At 34.8% G+C, this 16879-nt stretch overlaps 3 protein-coding genes, 1 long non-coding RNA gene and 1 other non-coding gene across 8 annotated transcripts; 2 read left to right on the top strand and 3 right to left on the bottom strand.

Moving 5' to 3' along the window:
* Positions 1-3966: 3966 nt before the first annotated feature.
* LOC147927856 (uncharacterized) lies at positions 3967-4844 on the top strand. The gene is made up of 3 exons (XR_015580460.1): positions 3967-4100; positions 4200-4444; positions 4542-4844. It is a non-coding gene; the product is annotated as an uncharacterized LOC147927856 (long non-coding RNA).
* A 125-nt stretch (positions 4845-4969) lies between these two features.
* On the top strand, positions 4970-5187 carry LOC147927855 (small nucleolar RNA U3). Its single transcript, XR_015581240.1, has one exon. It is a non-coding gene; the product is annotated as a small nucleolar RNA U3 (small nucleolar RNA).
* Positions 5188-5333: 146 nt separating this feature from the next.
* Positions 5334-7273, bottom strand: LOC104739885 (phosphopantothenate--cysteine ligase 1-like). Of its 4 annotated transcripts, none has more exons than XR_015580459.1 (9): positions 7067-7255; positions 6900-6969; positions 6719-6763; positions 6521-6606; positions 6383-6435; positions 6234-6293; positions 5998-6099; positions 5792-5907; positions 5334-5709 (listed from the first exon to the last, which is right to left on the bottom strand). XR_015580459.1 is itself a non-coding variant. In XM_010460362.3 (9 exons), exons 1-9 carry the CDS (start codon positions 7194-7196, stop codon positions 5470-5472), a joined length of 954 nt encoding a protein of 317 aa, XP_010458664.2. In that variant the 5' UTR covers positions 7197-7273; the 3' UTR covers positions 5334-5469. The 4 variants fall into 4 exon arrangements, 2 of the variants coding, with proteins under 2 accessions (XP_010458664.2, XP_087341584.1); XR_015580458.1 differs by having other exon boundaries at positions 6852-6969; positions 7067-7252; XM_010460362.3 differs by having other exon boundaries at positions 5792-5911; positions 6852-6969; positions 7067-7273.
* Positions 7274-7704: 431 nt separating this feature from the next.
* On the bottom strand, positions 7705-10134 carry LOC104739884 (IRK-interacting protein). The gene is made up of 3 exons (XM_010460361.3): positions 9733-10134; positions 8221-9324; positions 7705-8132 (listed from the first exon to the last, which is right to left on the bottom strand). The coding sequence occupies exons 1-3, from the start codon at positions 9805-9807 to the stop codon at positions 7809-7811; spliced, it is 1503 nt and encodes a 500-aa protein (XP_010458663.1). The 5' UTR covers positions 9808-10134; the 3' UTR covers positions 7705-7808.
* Positions 10135-14263: 4129 nt separating this feature from the next.
* On the bottom strand, positions 14264-15335 carry LOC104739883 (uncharacterized). The gene is made up of 2 exons (XM_010460360.3): positions 15173-15335; positions 14264-14991 (listed from the first exon to the last, which is right to left on the bottom strand). The coding sequence occupies exons 1-2, from the start codon at positions 15230-15232 to the stop codon at positions 14407-14409; spliced, it is 645 nt and encodes a 214-aa protein (XP_010458662.1). The 5' UTR covers positions 15233-15335; the 3' UTR covers positions 14264-14406.
* Between the last annotated feature and the right edge of the window lie 1544 nt (positions 15336-16879).

Here is a 16879-nt window from a genome sequence, read left to right as displayed (position 1 = left end):
CTAGGAATTATTTAAATTAAACTTATCTCTCTCGAAAACCGCGGTGAAGACCGTGTTGACCCGAACCGGCGATTTGAATCGGTAAACCAAACTTCTAACCTTCATTTGTGGACTAAGTTATAAATACTTAATACTCTATAAATTAATAAATTAATTAGTAAATTTTGCTGGTTCTATATCAAGTATAAAAAATAACAAATTCTGATAAAATAATAACATAATATTTTTTTTGAAATTTTTTTTGTAAAATATAATCTCAATAATATCATAAATTAATAATTATGTAATGTTATATATATATATACTATATAATAATGTATACTTCAAAATTTTGTTTTTTTCCAAAAACTCATATCTATAAAACAATTGTTATGATGTATTTTCAAACTATAATAATATAAAATACTTTATAACATGTCATAAAAATAATTAATTTTTCAAAGGTTTCAGATATCTAGATATGTATCACTTTCATTTTGATAGTTTTATAGACTATTAAAATACGACAATTGATATTATTATCCAATTTGAATTTATGTATGTCATGTGTATAAGTGATATTGTTTATAGTATTTGTAATTTATGGTCACTAATATTTTCTAAATATAATAAATTCAATTCTAAAACCTTAAAATTTATAACATCCGAAAGTCTAATTTTTTTTTTGCTAAAATTGTCTCAACTAATAATTTTTTAAAATTTAAATAATTAAAATATATATCTATAAATTAATAATTATTAATTAATATTATAAAATAATAAATTTTAATTTATAGATAATTTAATATTACTATAAATTAATAAAATGTCATAGCCGCAATAATATTAATTTATAGAGGTTTACTATAGATAAATTTGTTTATGAATGATTCAGTTGATCTTGAAAATATAATTTGGTGGAGCACCCATCAGAGAAATCTTTTAGTTATTTCTATAAACTACATGATTAACTAGAAGACGTGTACTAACTAAGTGACAAGTAAAAATAATCTTAATCTTATGCAATTAGTTAGCTATTTTCGTGCATCATTATTTGCTAAATACTAGTAAATATACTAATTGAAATTCTGGCTTTTGTGAAATACAAATATTTTAGATTCAGTATAACTCTCATTAATCAAATTGGTTTATGATGAAATTGGACATCCAAATGATGACTTTTTTTTGGACAAACATATGCTTCATTCCATTAACATAGAACACAACATACAACATAAGGATCATTGTTTAAGATACAACAAAGGAAATCAGTGATAAAAGCCAATACAACAAAGAGATAGAGGTAGATAAGGGTCATCGAGATTGTAGACTTAAGAGCTATAAGTCAATTCCTTGCAAGGGATTTGGAACCTGTGAGGTCAAGAAATAACAATGCTTCTTCCTTGAATACTTCGATGGATGAATAGAAGACCATTGTCTTGGATTGAAGACCAAACGACGTTGAGGAAGCTAAGGCTGAGAGCATCTTCAGAAAGAAGATGTCTACCCGAAAGAGGGTTTTGCCAAAGGTTTACGCAGGGTTGTTAGCGGCTTTAGGTTCAGAGGAGAGACGCTTGAAGGTGTTGTGGTAACCCCCACTACAATGAGTTGGGATCATAATGCCACTAATCTCCAGGTTCTTAGGCGGAAACTTCAAAAAGTTGATGAGAAGCAGTTTATCGGGCTCAGGAATCAGGCGAGTTAATGGAGGGAGCTTGAAGACACATTGGTAACCACAGTTCCGTATGGACTGGATCATAATGCCGATTGTATTCAAGCTGCTAACTCCAATGGCAGAGACCCTAGGTGATACTAACAACAAGTTGTCTAAAGAAATCTTTAACCAAACTAGCAACAATGGTAATTTACTAACCAAATGCAGTCTTCGAACAAAAGGTTAATAAATCTACACAAAGGTTGGCTAGAGTGGGAGAGATTTGAATTTCGATCGAACCTGGATACACGCGAAGAAAGTTCTTATGGGAACCTTGTATTAATGGCTCAAAAGCCTTAATGGGCCGAGAATTGATGGGTCCGCTAAAGGAAACCCTAGTTTTCCGGTCGGATGCAGAGGATTGTGCAAGCGGCGGCCGGGTTGAAGCGACATCTGATTCAGGAGGTGGAGCATCTCCGACGAAGGGGAGAATGCTGGGTGTGGGTTAATAGCAGAGATCTCTTCTTGGTGAGATGAGAGCCTAGATCTGAAGGTTGCTGGATCTTTTGATACGTTCTCCAGGAAAGAGGTGGGTAGCGAGTAAGAGCTGCGATACTCCGACCAAACGCTGGCCTTCTTAGATTTATAATCGGCTATTTGGTGCATGTGGTTGGGGAGAGTTCGAGAGGGATTAAAAGAGATCGAAAGCTTAAATAAAACTAGGAAGAAGAAGAAACAGAGAGTGCAAGAAACAAGAGAGAGAGATCGGGTTATGTCCCGACGCCGGCAAAGTTTTCATTTGCCGGCGTCGGAGAAGAATGTTGTTGACGGTGTCTCGATTCTCGTGTCTGGAAAAAAACGATGCTTCTTTCTTTGGGTTTTAAACGTTTATCCAAATGATTTAAGTGACAAAATGACAGAATGTCAAATAGCAAATTCAAAGTTATTTTATTCTTACTTGACTGATCATAAAATAAGCTGTACAAAAGTTGTATACTAACTAATGTATGTTGTGCATCAAAATTTAATTATGTACATGGATGTGGGATCCTGTGTCAAACTAATTATCTTTTACATGAATGATTGTGATAGGAAATTTAAATTTTAAAGCATATATTACTAACCAAATTATTCAGATTATAATCACTTGAAAGTATATTATAATTATTATATCTGGTGTAATTATTGAAAGGCTTCTTGTGTTGTGTGTCATTGTTATCTTATAAAAAGGACAATATCATTTTCTATGTTAAAAAATGACAAGAATTATCGGATACTTTATTAGTTTGAATGATTCTTGATCAAATAATTAAAACATTAACGTTAGATATAAGTATTTTGAAACTAAAATTTAGTTTATTAATGAATAAGTTGATCTATAATTATAATTTGGTAGAGCATCCATCAGAGGTCTTAATTTCTTACTGACTAGAAGACGTGTACTAAGTGACAAGTAAATAAATTAAGCTTAGTCTGATAATGCATAGTTTGTATATAATCCAGCGTTGATCAAGTTATTGATTTTTTTTTTTGTTTGTTTTCCAATTCGGGTTCATGGAGAAACCGCTCGATAACCAAAAACCGGAAAAAATGTTGAAAGAAACAAACCGGTCGGTTATCAGGAATTGATTTCTTGGATTTTAAAGGTTTTGACTGACGGTTGACTCAGGGCGCGCTTCTCTGCTTTGGTTAACACAGATCAAAGCTAGCTGCTCTTTTACCTCTTTGCTCGCTTTTCTCACCATCATCCTTCAGCTTCTGTCTCTGTTAATTTTACAGTCAAGGAATTGGAATCAGTGGGTGTAAGTAATGGAATCGAAAGCGTCAAACTTTTTAATTCGAATGAGTTTTTTTTTTTTTTTTTCTCAGTTAGAGGCTTTTGCAATAAGCTAAAACCTGTGTTTGATTGGATTTTGATGTTAGGTAACAAAAAGAAACTGGTGCGAGGATGAGGACGAACGTAGATAGTTTATCTTCATCACATTTTGTCAAAATCGGTGGTCAAGTGTGCTATGGTGCTACGACAAGAACAGACTCGACATTAACAGGTTCGCTTTTTATCAACTTTGTGTTTGAATAAATAAGATATTTGCCAAAGTTGAAGCTTATACTTGAAACCTGTTATTAGGAACTTAATTGAAGCCTAGTTAACGGGGGTTAACACATTCTTTAGTGTGAGTTTCTTTTGGTCAATTGGATCCTCAGAAACTTGACGTTTTTTCTCGTTTTCATGATGTGGGGGATGTCACGCATTGTTTGCCCATATTTGTGTTTTCTTTCACGTTTAATTTTGTTTCTTGATACATTCAGGATTTTGAAAGCTCTAACTCCACGTCTAAAACTGTCTTTGCTTATGGTCCTGACCATTCACAAGGGATTTTTGACAAAATTTGTGAAGAGTTTAAAGGAAATAAACTTCTGAAGAGAAGATCTCATCTTCAGCACCCATAGTGAAGATGTAGATAAGGTAACTTTGAGGTTCTCCACCATGACTGATTCAGTTATGTCCAGGTTGATCTCTTCCCAGCAAATCATTCAATAACAATAGGTTGTAAATTCATCACAGGTGTATCCAATGCATTTGGACTCATAGTCTGGACGGGAAACGATGTGTTGAACATAAGGTATGAATATGATATAATACATGTGACCCATCACCAAATACATACATTGTTGGTAAAGAAAGAAAAACAGATAGAGTTTTAGATGCCATGGAAACCGCAGACTGAGATTTGCTAGCAGAATCCAAAGGCTATCGACTTTGATGACACTGGACTATTCCCGGCTACTCACAGCTCTCGTGATAACCGGGTAAGGGACAAAATCCAAACACCACTTATGTTTTTTTCTTATGGTTTTAAAGTGAATGGATGATGATTTTGAAGCTGTGATAACGTTTCTTTCTCAGGGTGCTAGAGGAACTGCAAGTCTGAAACTCTCGACTGAGAAACAAGTTTTTGATTTCTTAGGATTTCCTTTGGTGAGTATGGAAAAGACTTTGGTTGTTGAAGCTAAAGAACAAAATAATTTTATTTTTGCTCGTTTTGAATAGGTTCCTCTGTAGTTTAATCGGTTCTTTTGTAATTTGTATATCCATAGGACAACTGAATTAGATGTTATGATGTTTTGTAATCTTAGAAAGCTTATGGTACTGAGGTAAACAACTTGTTGGATTTCAGACTTTCAAATTTATTTACTTTCTATTTCTAAATTAATTAATTACACGTGTCATAAGCTGTTTGGTTTTAGTGTGGAAATAAGATGTTTCAAAGTCCCACATCGGAAAAATTGTAGAAAACAAAGTTATTTATATATGGACAGAAACCATCAATGGTCACGACCTTACTTGAACAGGATCTGTTCTATAGGCTCGTACCTCTGTTTCCTTGATTTCTAAGGAGACAGGCCCTTACCCCTGGTTGATGAACCATGACCGTGCGATCAGAGCGTGATTAACGGCCACGATTATCTTCGGATGCATCCGGTGCTGTAGAGGATCGTTACTCGGCTCGGTTCTACCTTGCCGGGGTGGTCGCACGGCGGTCTGACAGGTTCCTTTTTTTATTTTCATTCTCAGACTCTCTTTTTACAAATCCACCCTCAAATCTTCCACTTTGTTGACCCGAACCGGCCGTTTGAATCAGTAAACCAAACTTCGAACCTTCATCGTGGACTGAGTCAGCCTTATCAGGATAATAAATACTAGATAAGTTCGTTCATTTATTTGTTGAAAGTATTTGAATCAAATACTCAATTCTAGGATCAGTTTATTCATATAGTCCGAACATGTCAAAAGACAAAAAAACATAAGCTCATACACGTCTTAAGGAAGATGATCAAGTGTGAGATTCTTTGATGTAAGTTGAGTGTCGATCTACGATGAGACGAATGAGATTATCTTCTACAATAGATTCAGGCTTGCCGGGATCACGTCTCACCACGACGTTACTGCTGCTTGAAACAACCACAACCTCTTCCTTGCGCGTTGACAACTCATTGGCTACAACTGCGTGCACTTTGTATTTTTGTAGAGCCTTTGTAGCCTTTTCTATCAAAATCTTCGAGTCTGTCTCAAGCTGGATACATCATACATGATCAATTATCAAATATTTGGAGAACTTTAATAAAAGTGAGAGAATAGAGAAAGAGAAGATTGACCTGAAATGATATGCAGAAAGCCTTTGGAGCCCAATTTGATCTCAAGATTGAAAGCATTTTAGGGACTTGAGCTAGTCTTATGTCTAACGGACCAGATCCTGATTCTATTTTGTGCTCTGTCTAGTTTCACCAGAAATATATAAACTACTATTAGACACAAGAACTATGTAGCCAATTAATCACAAGGGATATGAGACTCTTCTTACCATGCTATTCCATGGCACATAGAAGTCAGATACAGCAGCAGCAAGATAAAACATTGAACATGAACCCACATCTTTCAATGCTGTTGCCATCAACCGCAACATCTGTTTGTAACCCAATATTAACCAGAAACATTCACAAAAGAGAAAGTAATTTTCAGTTGCATCTATTGGTTTGTTTGGATCGCCAAGACAAAACAAGAAAGATAACTAAAGTAGCTGGTCTAAGATTCAAGAACCTGGAGATATTCATATATGGTTGAGAACGGGAGTTTTAGTAAACGACCTTCTTCTACTGCCTGCAATGTTAATTTGCAAGGTTACTACACAAGACTCAATACAAGAAACAAAAAAAAAATAATCGCTTTTTGTAAAAGAAAACACATACAGCTTGCTGGTCCATAACAGCCATCTTCACAGCTTCAGAATGTGACTCATGAACTGAAAATATAATCAAAATATGAAACAAAGGCAAATAATTACACTTGAAGATAAAAAGATTGAGAAAGAGATTGTAATGAAGAACCTCGAATGGTTTTGGCATCCGGAAACTCAAAACATTCAAGGAATGGATCATCGGGAAGAGACCGGCAAAACGGTTGGCAAGTTCCCCTTAAAGATCACATAAATAAAACCAATATCAAGAAGCACCATCATATTACCAGCAAATATAATATCACTCATCTTTCAGCAATACACAATTATAAAACTAAGAGTTACATACCTCCTATACAGAAAGATCACAGCATATCCAGCCTTGACAAAGTTCCTTAAAATAAAAAATCCAATTTTGTATTCAAGAATCTTTTTTTCATACGATTTTAGAATGATAAGTCATAAGACTAAGGAACTCTTACTCAGTAGACGCAGCACCTCTATTTCCAGAGCTGAAGTTATCGATATACCTTACGCATCGTTGCTCCAATGGAACTGTAGTTCCACCTGAAGTCACACACACGATCCTCCTCTTCTCTCCTGAAACAAAAACATATATATATATATATATTAAAGCCCATCTATATATATCATCAAGAAATCAAAATGTCACACATATACACAATTCTGATCTCACCTTGCCGCGAAGAATTCAGCTCAATGAACTGATTAAGCTTTGCTACGATCTCTTCCTTTTTCTTCAGAGGTGGTGATGTTTCGAAAAACGAACTGATTTCATCTTCCACCAACCCAGAGATCGAACTCATTTCAGTCCAAATCGCAAAACTGAATTAGTGAACTACTCTGATATGAGTGATTGGACGAACCAAAAAAAAAAAAAAAAGGTTGGGCTTTTTTATTCAAAGAATAATAATGCTCAAACTTTTGATAATCAAATCCTATATATTGGGCCTCAGATACGGCCCATAGTGATATTACCCGCGGAAATTAGCAAATGGGGGACAACTTAATTTATATAGTCAAGACTTGAGAAGTTAGATATAAGATTCTGTTTGTAATTATAGTTTATAAATATATATATATGCATGATCCACGTGACGACAACCATTAGATGCCACAATGAACAAAACAAATGTAATCAAATCCAAGATATAACGAAACCAACGAGAAAATTCCAATATTTTACTTTAGAGACTCTTTTCAATTTTCATGAATCACTTTGACAACAACAACAACTACAAATCTTCACAAACCAGTTAATTCTTAATTATATCCTTACCGAAGTCATTAACCAAACAGTTTTAAACTATTCACTTGCAAAAGCCACTTGATTTTTTTTTTTTTTAATTACAACCTCACAAGACAAGACAAAACATAAACCCCACCAATTTTATAACTGCCTTATTCAACGTACGTAATTAACCTCCTAATGGGCTACAGATGCTTATTAAACTCTTGTCGCTTTTATTACATTCCTTGACCGTACGGTCTTCAACTAATTCTTCCTCGTCGCTGACGCAATGCTTGCAGACCACCTTGCACTTAACCACACTCCCATAGACGTAAAAACCAGGCTGAACCATTGCTCTAACCAGACTCTTAAACCTTTCCCCACCAGTTTCCTCCATGTATATCGGATCAAACCGGTCATCTTTCTCCACGCGGAAGATTTGCAGACCCGGGTTCACCGAATTAGCCAACAGATGAACCAACCACACACTCTTCGACGCACCAAAGAAGGCCTACAGAACAACAAAAAAACAAACCGGTTCAATCCAATTAGTTTTGAAATAAATCATTATAAACCGCCCGGTTTAACGCTTGGCTTACCTGTAAAAGCGGTTCAGGCCAAGCTCGGTTCCAGCAAAGCATCGAAACGACGTCGCTCATTTTCCGGTCACAGAATCGGCTAAACTCCTCGGAGAAATGCTTCGTTCCTCTGCTCAACACCTCATCCCACGTGAGCTCCATCAACACATTGAACGAAGCGTAATTGGATTCACAACGATCAATCGGGTTCAAAATCCGGGTCGACCCGTTAGTCTGAAACCCGGAAGCTTCGAAATCCTCAAAGAAGGCTCTGCTCAGAATCGCTTCGAGGTAAAAGATCAGACTTTTAGGGTTCTTCGCGAAAGAGTTGATCTTTACATCGAAAGGTTGAAGAAGAAGAGAGAGTCTCTCGTAGACTTTCCCACCGACGGTTCGTAGCTGCGAGGCGAGAGATCTGCTCAAAGCTCTGATGGAAGATCGAGATTCCGATACAGAGACGAGGAACTGCTGAATGATCCTGTCGTTGAACCCGTCTTTACGAATCGGAACACTCTGTTTCTTGTTGCTACACTCATCAAGACCCGATTTGAGATTGTGGCAATAAATCTCGAGCTTGTTGAGCTTCTTCTCGAGCTCTGCCATGGATGACTTCAACCTTGAAGCTTCTATAACCGCGTCTTCTTTCTTTTTCGTGGCTTGGATCAGTTTATGAGAAAGCTCCGCCACGGCTAACCGCCACTGCTCTTCTCTCGAAGCGTCAGCGGCAGAGGAGGATGAAGAGCGGGGAGGAAGCGAAGCCGTGGCGGAGGAAGGTTTGGGGCTCCTCCGTGTGAGGGATTGGAAGATGGATTTGATTATTAGATTGGGGCTGGAGATGAAGGAAGGGTTGTTGTGGCTTTCGAGAGGTACGACTGAGAATTTGTCACGGTGAGAGTGGTGAGGTCGACACTTGTTGCAAGAGACGGCGCCTCCGTCGTCTTCGTCGTTGTCGTCGTGACGTTTTCTGTTTGAGGGTTTTCCGTTGTGGTGGAGAGGTGTTAGAGTGTGTTGGTGGTTGTTGTTACGGCGGTGGTTTGGTGTGGCGGAAGAACCACCGTCGCTACTTGGGGTTGCTCTGTTTTTGTATCTTTCTTCTTGTAGGTCTTCTTCTTCGCATTCTAGAATCTGAAAAGAACAGAGAAAAATGAAAATTATGCCAAATTGAGCGGAAAAAAAACAAAAACTTTGGATTTGTAAATGAGAGATTCGAGATTCTAATGGAATCATTGAGATCAAAGGAAGAAACTTTAGAACGAAAAGGTTACAGTTCTTGCTTCTTTCGACTTTTCCTCCATCTTCTCGAGACTAATAATTGTGGGTTTAAGGTTTAACACGTAGGTAAACACTCAAGAACAAGAAAATTCTAGCTAAACTCAAATCAATTCTACAAAAAATTTGAAAGGAAAAAACAAAAACTTTAATTTGTTACAGAGCTAAGACAAATTTAAGGTCTGTGTGGTCTTCGTCTATGGTGAACAAAGTCTTGCGTTTTTTTCTCGGGAAACAAAGAAGAAGGATTTGAGAATGACTTACAGGAGTGAACTGAAGGGATTGGTGAAGAGATGGAACAGGAGATTTGGAAGGAGACGATGAAGACGAAGGAGCCATTTTTTTTTCCTTTGCTCTCTTTTTTTTTTTTTTGGGTTTGCGTTAATATCTCACTTTTATTTTATATATACACTATATCATATGATAATATAAATTATTTATCAAGTCAATTTTGTAAAATGAATAATTTAAAGAGGAGTACTAGAATAGTGATGATTATTTTTTCTTTTGTTTTTTTTTTTTGCCTGTAAGTTTTGGTCAAATATTAAAGTTTGTTTCCATCTTAGTCGTTCAAGCTCAATACCAAAATGAAGACTATGCTCTTACTAGTCATGTTTTGTTGTCCAGAACAAATACATTTGAATCACATATTATTTTCCCCAAAACAAATTCCTCTATTATTCAACAGTACATTCATTAGAAAACAAGACATATTGTTTCTATAAAAATATATTTTTCTAAAAGTTTAAAAATTTTATATCGATCTAAAATTAACGCGTGTTAGAAAACCGTCAAAAACTTTATATTGCTATTTTTTGACACGTGGTTTTGAACTTTTGATAGAAAACGTAAAGAATCCAACTATTATTTATGAGATCATTTAATTACAAACTTACAAATCTGTTTTAGATAAAAATATTGTATCGATATAAAATTAACGCGTGTTAGAAAACCGTCAAAAACTTTATATTACTCTTTTTTGACATGTGGTTTTGAACTTTCGATAAAAACGAAGAGAATCCAACTTTTATTTCCACACTTTTAAATAAAATAGAACTTATTTAATTCACATTAAAAATAACAATTTGAAATTATCATATAGAATGGTTTTATCTTTTGGAATAACTATATATATCAAGATAAAAATCGGTTTTAATCTTTTTAAAAAAAATTTTTTTGAATGAATGTAAAATTTTAGTCAAACTAAAAAAAAAACTGTTTTACATCTATCCTGTGACTTTGTGTATATCAGATAAATTTCATAGTATAGATATAGTTTTGTAAATGATCATCATTCAGCATTTGTTTTGTTTCATCGGCTGTACCAACATAATTGTGCTTAACTTTGTATTCGCTCTACCTGTGTCACTTTTTTTTTTTTTTCAATTTTGTAACTCAAATATCTAAATTTACGTGTGTGCGTGTGTGTGTATGACTATATATATATATCAAGTGTAATGATTATAGTTTCCTTGGATATGTAAAAGAGATGTTTAATCAGGTTTCTCTTTTTCTGTTTTTCTCACCATCAATTTTGTTCATCTCGTCAGCTTGTGATCATTTCTTCTGAAACAATCAGAGTATTTTGCTAAAAGCTAGTAGGAGTATTTACATTTCACTCAATGCCCACAAATTTTATATGTATTTATGAGCTCTTAAAGAGAATCTATAGTACATACTTACACATTTTACAATAACGTACATGTAGACTATTAATCCCAAGTGCCCACTCAATTTTATGTTTTGAAACATACGGTTGGCTGTCATTGGTTACATTGATTTGAATTCCATGTATTAATTTGTGAACAAATATTTGGAAATATAAAAAAAACAAATTACAAACAAAGCTATACGTAAACGTAGGTGTATAGTCATGGGTGTAACGACAATCTCATGTCGGTAATTAAAAGAGTTTACTCACCGTATAATTTGATTTCGATGTCTTGGTGAACGTATTTACTTGGAATTATACATAAGTACAAACAAAGCTATACGTAAACGTAGGTGTATAGTTACGGGAGTAACGACAATCTCATGTCAGTAAAAAAAGAAGAGATTTATAAGCACTTTTTTTTCTTCTTTTTTCAATCTTTTCCTTTTTATAGAAATGTACAAAAAAATTTGCTTTCAGTAAATGCACATTGGGTTGCAAATAGATTTGATGTTTGTAAGTTTTGGTGTATCTAATTAATTATGTTACCATTCAGATCCCATTACAGTGGAAACTGTAAATTAAAAAAAAAAAAAAAAAAAAAAAAAAAAAAAAAAAAAAACAGCTTATAGCGAAGACTAAAAAAAAAAAAAAGACTAATTCAATAATCAAAATGCAAATCCTATCTTTAGCTTCAAGTTTTGTAAGGATAACCCTAAAAAAGGAATTTCATTTTCTTAAATGATTCCACATGCCTTTGATTGTTTTCTAATGTGATTTCGTTAGGTTAGAGCTCCGGTTGGTACGAGTAAAAACCTATTATACCTTACAATATTATTGATTTAGTGATGTAAAATATTCACCGTTAAAATTCACCACTCCACAATTTTTCACAGCGTACTGATGCTTCTTGAAGTTATACCATTATATTCATTACATGTATCTACCATTGTGATTGATAGCTAGATGTTTGTTTTTCATTAATAAACATATAAAGATATGAAGTTCCATAATTCATGAGAGAGCTCGTGAGCATGTATGTAAGAAAAACATACACATCAAATCGCTTAAAATGAAGATATCAACTTTTGAATTTATGATTTGTTGCTTAGTAATAAATATAGAGTAGGGGGAATTGTCACATTAAATTTTTTTGAGAAGAGCAACAAATGCAAATCCAGCTACCACATTTATGATATTGGTTGACCCACATTACCAAACAAAAACATCTTTTGGCCTATGACTCGTTAGATTTGTGTGCATTATTCATTGGGTCAGTCTTCTCTTTCAGCTCCCACAACTTACTTTAATTCTCATTCTATATTTCATGTGATTGTTGTTTTGAAATGAATACATAAGCATGAGAATTGAGAAAGTAAGGGGAAAAAAAGCATTTTGATTAATGTAGTTTTCAGCATACTAAGGTATTAGTCAATGCTAAGTTGCTAACTAAAGGATTCAATTCATGTAGAATCAAAACCAATATATGGCATATATGTAGCGGTAAAACATGAAGGTTATAACAATCATTCAACTCATAGTTCACCTAGAATGGTAATCACAAGATTCAAAAACGGATATTAAGTATCTATAATCTATTGGAGTACGTGATTTATCGAATGTATATATCATGCTTGAAGTTTTGATTAGGAAAAGAAAAAGCTTAGCTAATTAATACACAATGACACAAAAGTGAGGAAACAAGGGGCGTGTGATGGTAATAAATGGGAGAAAGAGAGGGTAAGATAGTCTGAAAGCTCATAATTATTTTAAATGGGGATTTTGGATTTGGGCTCTGAAAAATGGCTGACTTTGCGTGACATGTCTCTGTTCGCACCGGTTGGATCATGTGCACGTGACGCACTTCTTACCTCTCCTCCCTTCCTTTCTCATTTATTTCTCCTTTTTTTCTTGATCAACATTTTGGCCTTTTTTTACAAATAAAAAATATTAATGAAACGCATGATAATAATGGTCAGACGGACCTGCTCAGGATCCGGACAGCCCAACACCGCAGGGAACTAGGGTTCACGACAAACGCCAAACGTCATCTGTTTTTTTATTTTCATTGCCCATGTTTGTATTTTTCTGAACGTACGCGTATCACTTTTTTCAGTCATTTGTTTCTTCACTTTTGTATTATTAAACTTTTTGTGTTTATATTTGAGAATAATACAAAAAAAAAACTATCCATAATTAGCATATGTTTATTTTTAGATGGTTAGGTTTTGTGTTGATTGATTAGAGTTTAGCCAGTAAAGTCCAACCAAAAGCATTTTAAGAGCATAGAAGCCAAAACCATGAAAGGAATTGGATTAAACCATAGCGATATTACCCTTCTAACCGGTAAATTAATATCTCGACAAACTAAACCGGGAGCTAAACCATTATATGCTTGCTTCTATCTCTTGTCCCTTTGATTTCTCGTGACATTATCGACATTGAAACCTCAAACTGGAAAATGGCACGAGTCCATGACTCGATCGACGTGAGTTTATTTACTATGATTTTGTTTTATTCGAAGTTAATCTAAATCTGGTTGGAGTATGTTATACTATTCCACATTAGATGCAGAAAAAATATCATCGTATAACAAAAACGACATAAATCAATCTAGCTATCAATTGCTAATTAGTTTTGAAGTTAGAAGCATATGATTCATAAAATGCTTTAGAATGATGACTGATCTAATGGATTATTCCCACTTTGTTAGTGGTATTTGCATGAATGATGTGATGTTTCCGTTCTCATCTTAAAAAACTTGTAAATATAGATCTGACATAATATTTAAAGAAGATACGTTAATCAACTTATAAAATGGATATCCCCGTCGGTAACCGGACCTCCAAATCACTTTAGGTCGTTTTCTTAAGCACTGATGTGGGAACCCAATTACTTTTCTTGAAGGAAAAGTCAAGTATATGATTATAGTATACTAAAGAGGTTGTAATTATTCCTAAGTCATTGAGAGCACTACCAATGTAATGGGCTCAAGAACTCCTAAACAACTGTTTTAAGCCCATCACTCTATAGTGTTCTAGTGTTCATTCTGTCCCAACATGATAGATAAAGAGAAGAGAGGCAAGTGAAAAGCAATGAGAGACAGAGACACTAGTTTTGCTTAATCTGTTAACACATGTAAGCTTTCTTTACATAACAACGATCACATTTATAAGACAAACATGTTTTTCCCCAATTACAAGGACATCTATGGAATCATATGTACAAATACATATACATTAAGATCCAATAAACTATGTCTCACAATTGTATCTGTCTATTACTTTCTAGATACTAAACACATGTTCTTCTCCTGATCTCTGATCAACATGTGTGATCCATCTCCTCTTTCTATTCTCACTCTTCCCTGATGAGTTCCTAGCCGCAATATGAGCAATCTCAATACCTCCGGTGACCGGGAGAGTCACCGTCCTAACAACGTTCCGGTCTCTCAAAACCCGTCTCAAGCTCGAACACCCGTTTCTACAAACCACAACCGCTCCTCTGTTTCCAAACGCAGCGTTCCTCAACGCAGCAGCTGCGAACTCCTTGTTCCGCCAATCAACGACCAAGAAATCGATTCCTTGTAGCTCCTTCATGGCCTTTTCGGGTTCTTCAGCGACGATTGTCTCTGGTAAGTTCAAGGGAGATGAAGATGATTCTTGAATGGCTTGGAGATAAGCAGACTCTGATCTCGAGTTTTGTACTATACATATGTGTTTAGCGTTTGCGTGTTGGCTCGCTACGTTTAAGCCGATACTTAAAGCTATTCCGTCTCCGTCTGACCAAGTTTCAACAATCAGCTTCACGTTCCATCCCGCCGCCATCGCTGCTATTAGCTCCGCCGCATCCGGCGTTTCAAGATTCTCGCACTAAACAACACAAAAACAGGAAAAAAAATCTCAAATTTTACGAATATCTATCAAAACTAAGATCTGGGTTTTCCAAAAATGGGTTTCATCGTTTTGAATTGAAATTATTGGTTCTTGTGAATGATAAGAAACAGGGGTTGTTCCGGCACGATTCACCGGAAAACTAAAAATAAAAACTTACCGATTTGACGGTGTCGATATAAGCCTTGGATGCTGTTTCCGGAGACCAAACCAATTTCATTTTCTCTTTTTTTTTTTTTTCTTCTTCTTCTTCGCCTTCTCTCCTAGTCTCTCACGTTTCTTGGGTTCTTCTTCTTCTTTGTTTGGGTTTTAGCTTCAAGGTTGCTTTTTATAGACGACGTAGACAAATAAGAAAAGTCTTGTTTCATATTTTATGGATATGGCCCGTGTAGTTTAGTTTTGTTTTCTGATTTACCCCCAATACTATCGAATTTTAAAAATACCCCCAGATTTAGCTGTTAAAATCAGCGAGTGGACATAGAGAATGCGTCTGTTATGAATTAACTGAAAATAATTAAGAGTACTATTATCTTAGATTTTCGCGGTGTAAAGGTTAGATTTAGAAATTGTGTAATATTTGGGAGTGATAGGTAAATTTTCTAAGAGATTACTAAGTTTTGTTGTCTCATTCTTTTCTGTTTGAGTGTTTTCTAAAGATAAGGTTGTTTCTAGATTGTCGACGTTGACACTCTTCTAGACGAATTTGACATGTGTATCGTGTAGGCTAACGAGATTTTAACTAGTTAATCTTATATTTAGGCTTAAACGATTAATCTACTGTTTTTTGTTTTTGTTGAAGTAGTTAAGTTTTGAAGTTTTCATTCTCATACGGTAGTTTGGATTTAGTTAATATCACCCTACATCCTAATTCAAATAGAAAACAATGCTAATGAATAACATATATTTTACTAAATTTGGAAGACAAAACTAATACAAACTACTATGTTATATGTCAATATGTCATGATCGAACAAAACCGGATTTTATTTCATCGCCTAAGAAAACTAGAAGTGGATGATTAAGCTAACAAACAAAAGTTGTTCTCTACTAATGATGAAGGTATCAACATTTGAATATTCATTATATACACTTTGAGTTATCTTTTCTTAATTGGATATATATAATAGATAATGTTTCAATAGATCATTGATAAGGAGTGTTGATACTTTTTTTCAACCTAGAGATAATGGGGATTGTCATGGATAATGCAAAAATTTCAAACAAGTGAATCACACTCCAAAGAAAAGATATAAAGCATATATGGAACTCAAACATGTGAAACTAATTCAAGTGGAAGGGTGCCTTTTAAATCACATGATGATATCATATGCTATATACATTGATGGTGACCAATGCATTTAACCAAATTGTCTTTGTGCCCCATAAATCCAACTAGGTGGGACAAATCAAACCTTGTTTATAATTCCTATGTCACTTTGAAAACGACTCGATCGGCTAAGGCTTAAAGAAACTATTAATTAGGTCATGTTTATTCTTTCTATCCCACTTTCTCAACTCTTAATCATTTGTTTTATCGTGGAAGCGATTTCATTTGCCATACTTGTATGACCCCATACAAATTTTTTTTTGTGAAAAGCACTTAAAACACTAACCTTGCAAACCCACTCAAATGATCCTATTAATATTTAATTTGTAGCTAGCAAACATACGAAGACTTTATGGGGAAAAGGCGATCTTAGACTTTAAACTTCCACTAAGATGTTCACTGGTTCTCCCGCTACCTCCCGCAAACACTGCGTTTGCGGGTGGTAGCGGTTGCTAACGATTGGAACCAATCACATAAAACACTCTCAATCGCTTTCAATCGCTCCCAACTGCTTCAAACCACTGAATTTCAAAAGCTGCT

Source organism: Camelina sativa, chromosome 14 (assembly GCF_030686135.1).
Source record: "Camelina sativa cultivar CO46 ecotype springtype chromosome 14, ASM3068613v1".
Taxonomy (NCBI): Eukaryota; Viridiplantae; Streptophyta; class Magnoliopsida; order Brassicales; family Brassicaceae; genus Camelina; species Camelina sativa.
The sequence above is the reverse complement of the archived record's forward strand: the minus strand, read 5'-3'. Positions and strand labels throughout refer to the sequence as shown.

Coding starts and splice junctions, on each gene's coding strand:
- LOC104739885 (XM_010460362.3), bottom strand. CDS start 7,196: ATGAGTTCGATCTCTGGGTTGGTGGAAGATGAAATCAGTTCGTTTTTC. Junction 6,294..6,382: donor CTGTTATGGACCAGCAAGCT/GTATGTGTTTTC, acceptor TTAACATTGCAG/GCAGTAGAAGAAGGTCGTTT. Junction 5,912..5,997: donor ATGTGCCATGGAATAGCATG/GTAAGAAGAGTC, acceptor TGGTGAAACTAG/ACAGAGCACAAAATAGAATC.
- LOC104739884 (XM_010460361.3), bottom strand. CDS start 9,807: ATGGCTCCTTCGTCTTCATCGTCTCCTTCCAAATCTCCTGTTCCATCT. Junction 9,325..9,732: donor AATCCCTTCAGTTCACTCCT/GTAAGTCATTCT, acceptor TGTTCTTTTCAG/ATTCTAGAATGCGAAGAAGA. Junction 8,133..8,220: donor GGCCTGAACCGCTTTTACAG/GTAAGCCAAGCG, acceptor GTTGTTCTGTAG/GCCTTCTTTGGTGCGTCGAA.
- LOC104739883 (XM_010460360.3), bottom strand. CDS start 15,232: ATGAAATTGGTTTGGTCTCCGGAAACAGCATCCAAGGCTTATATCGAC. Junction 14,992..15,172: donor ATATCGACACCGTCAAATCG/GTAAGTTTTTAT, acceptor TGTGTTGTTTAG/TGCGAGAATCTTGAAACGCC.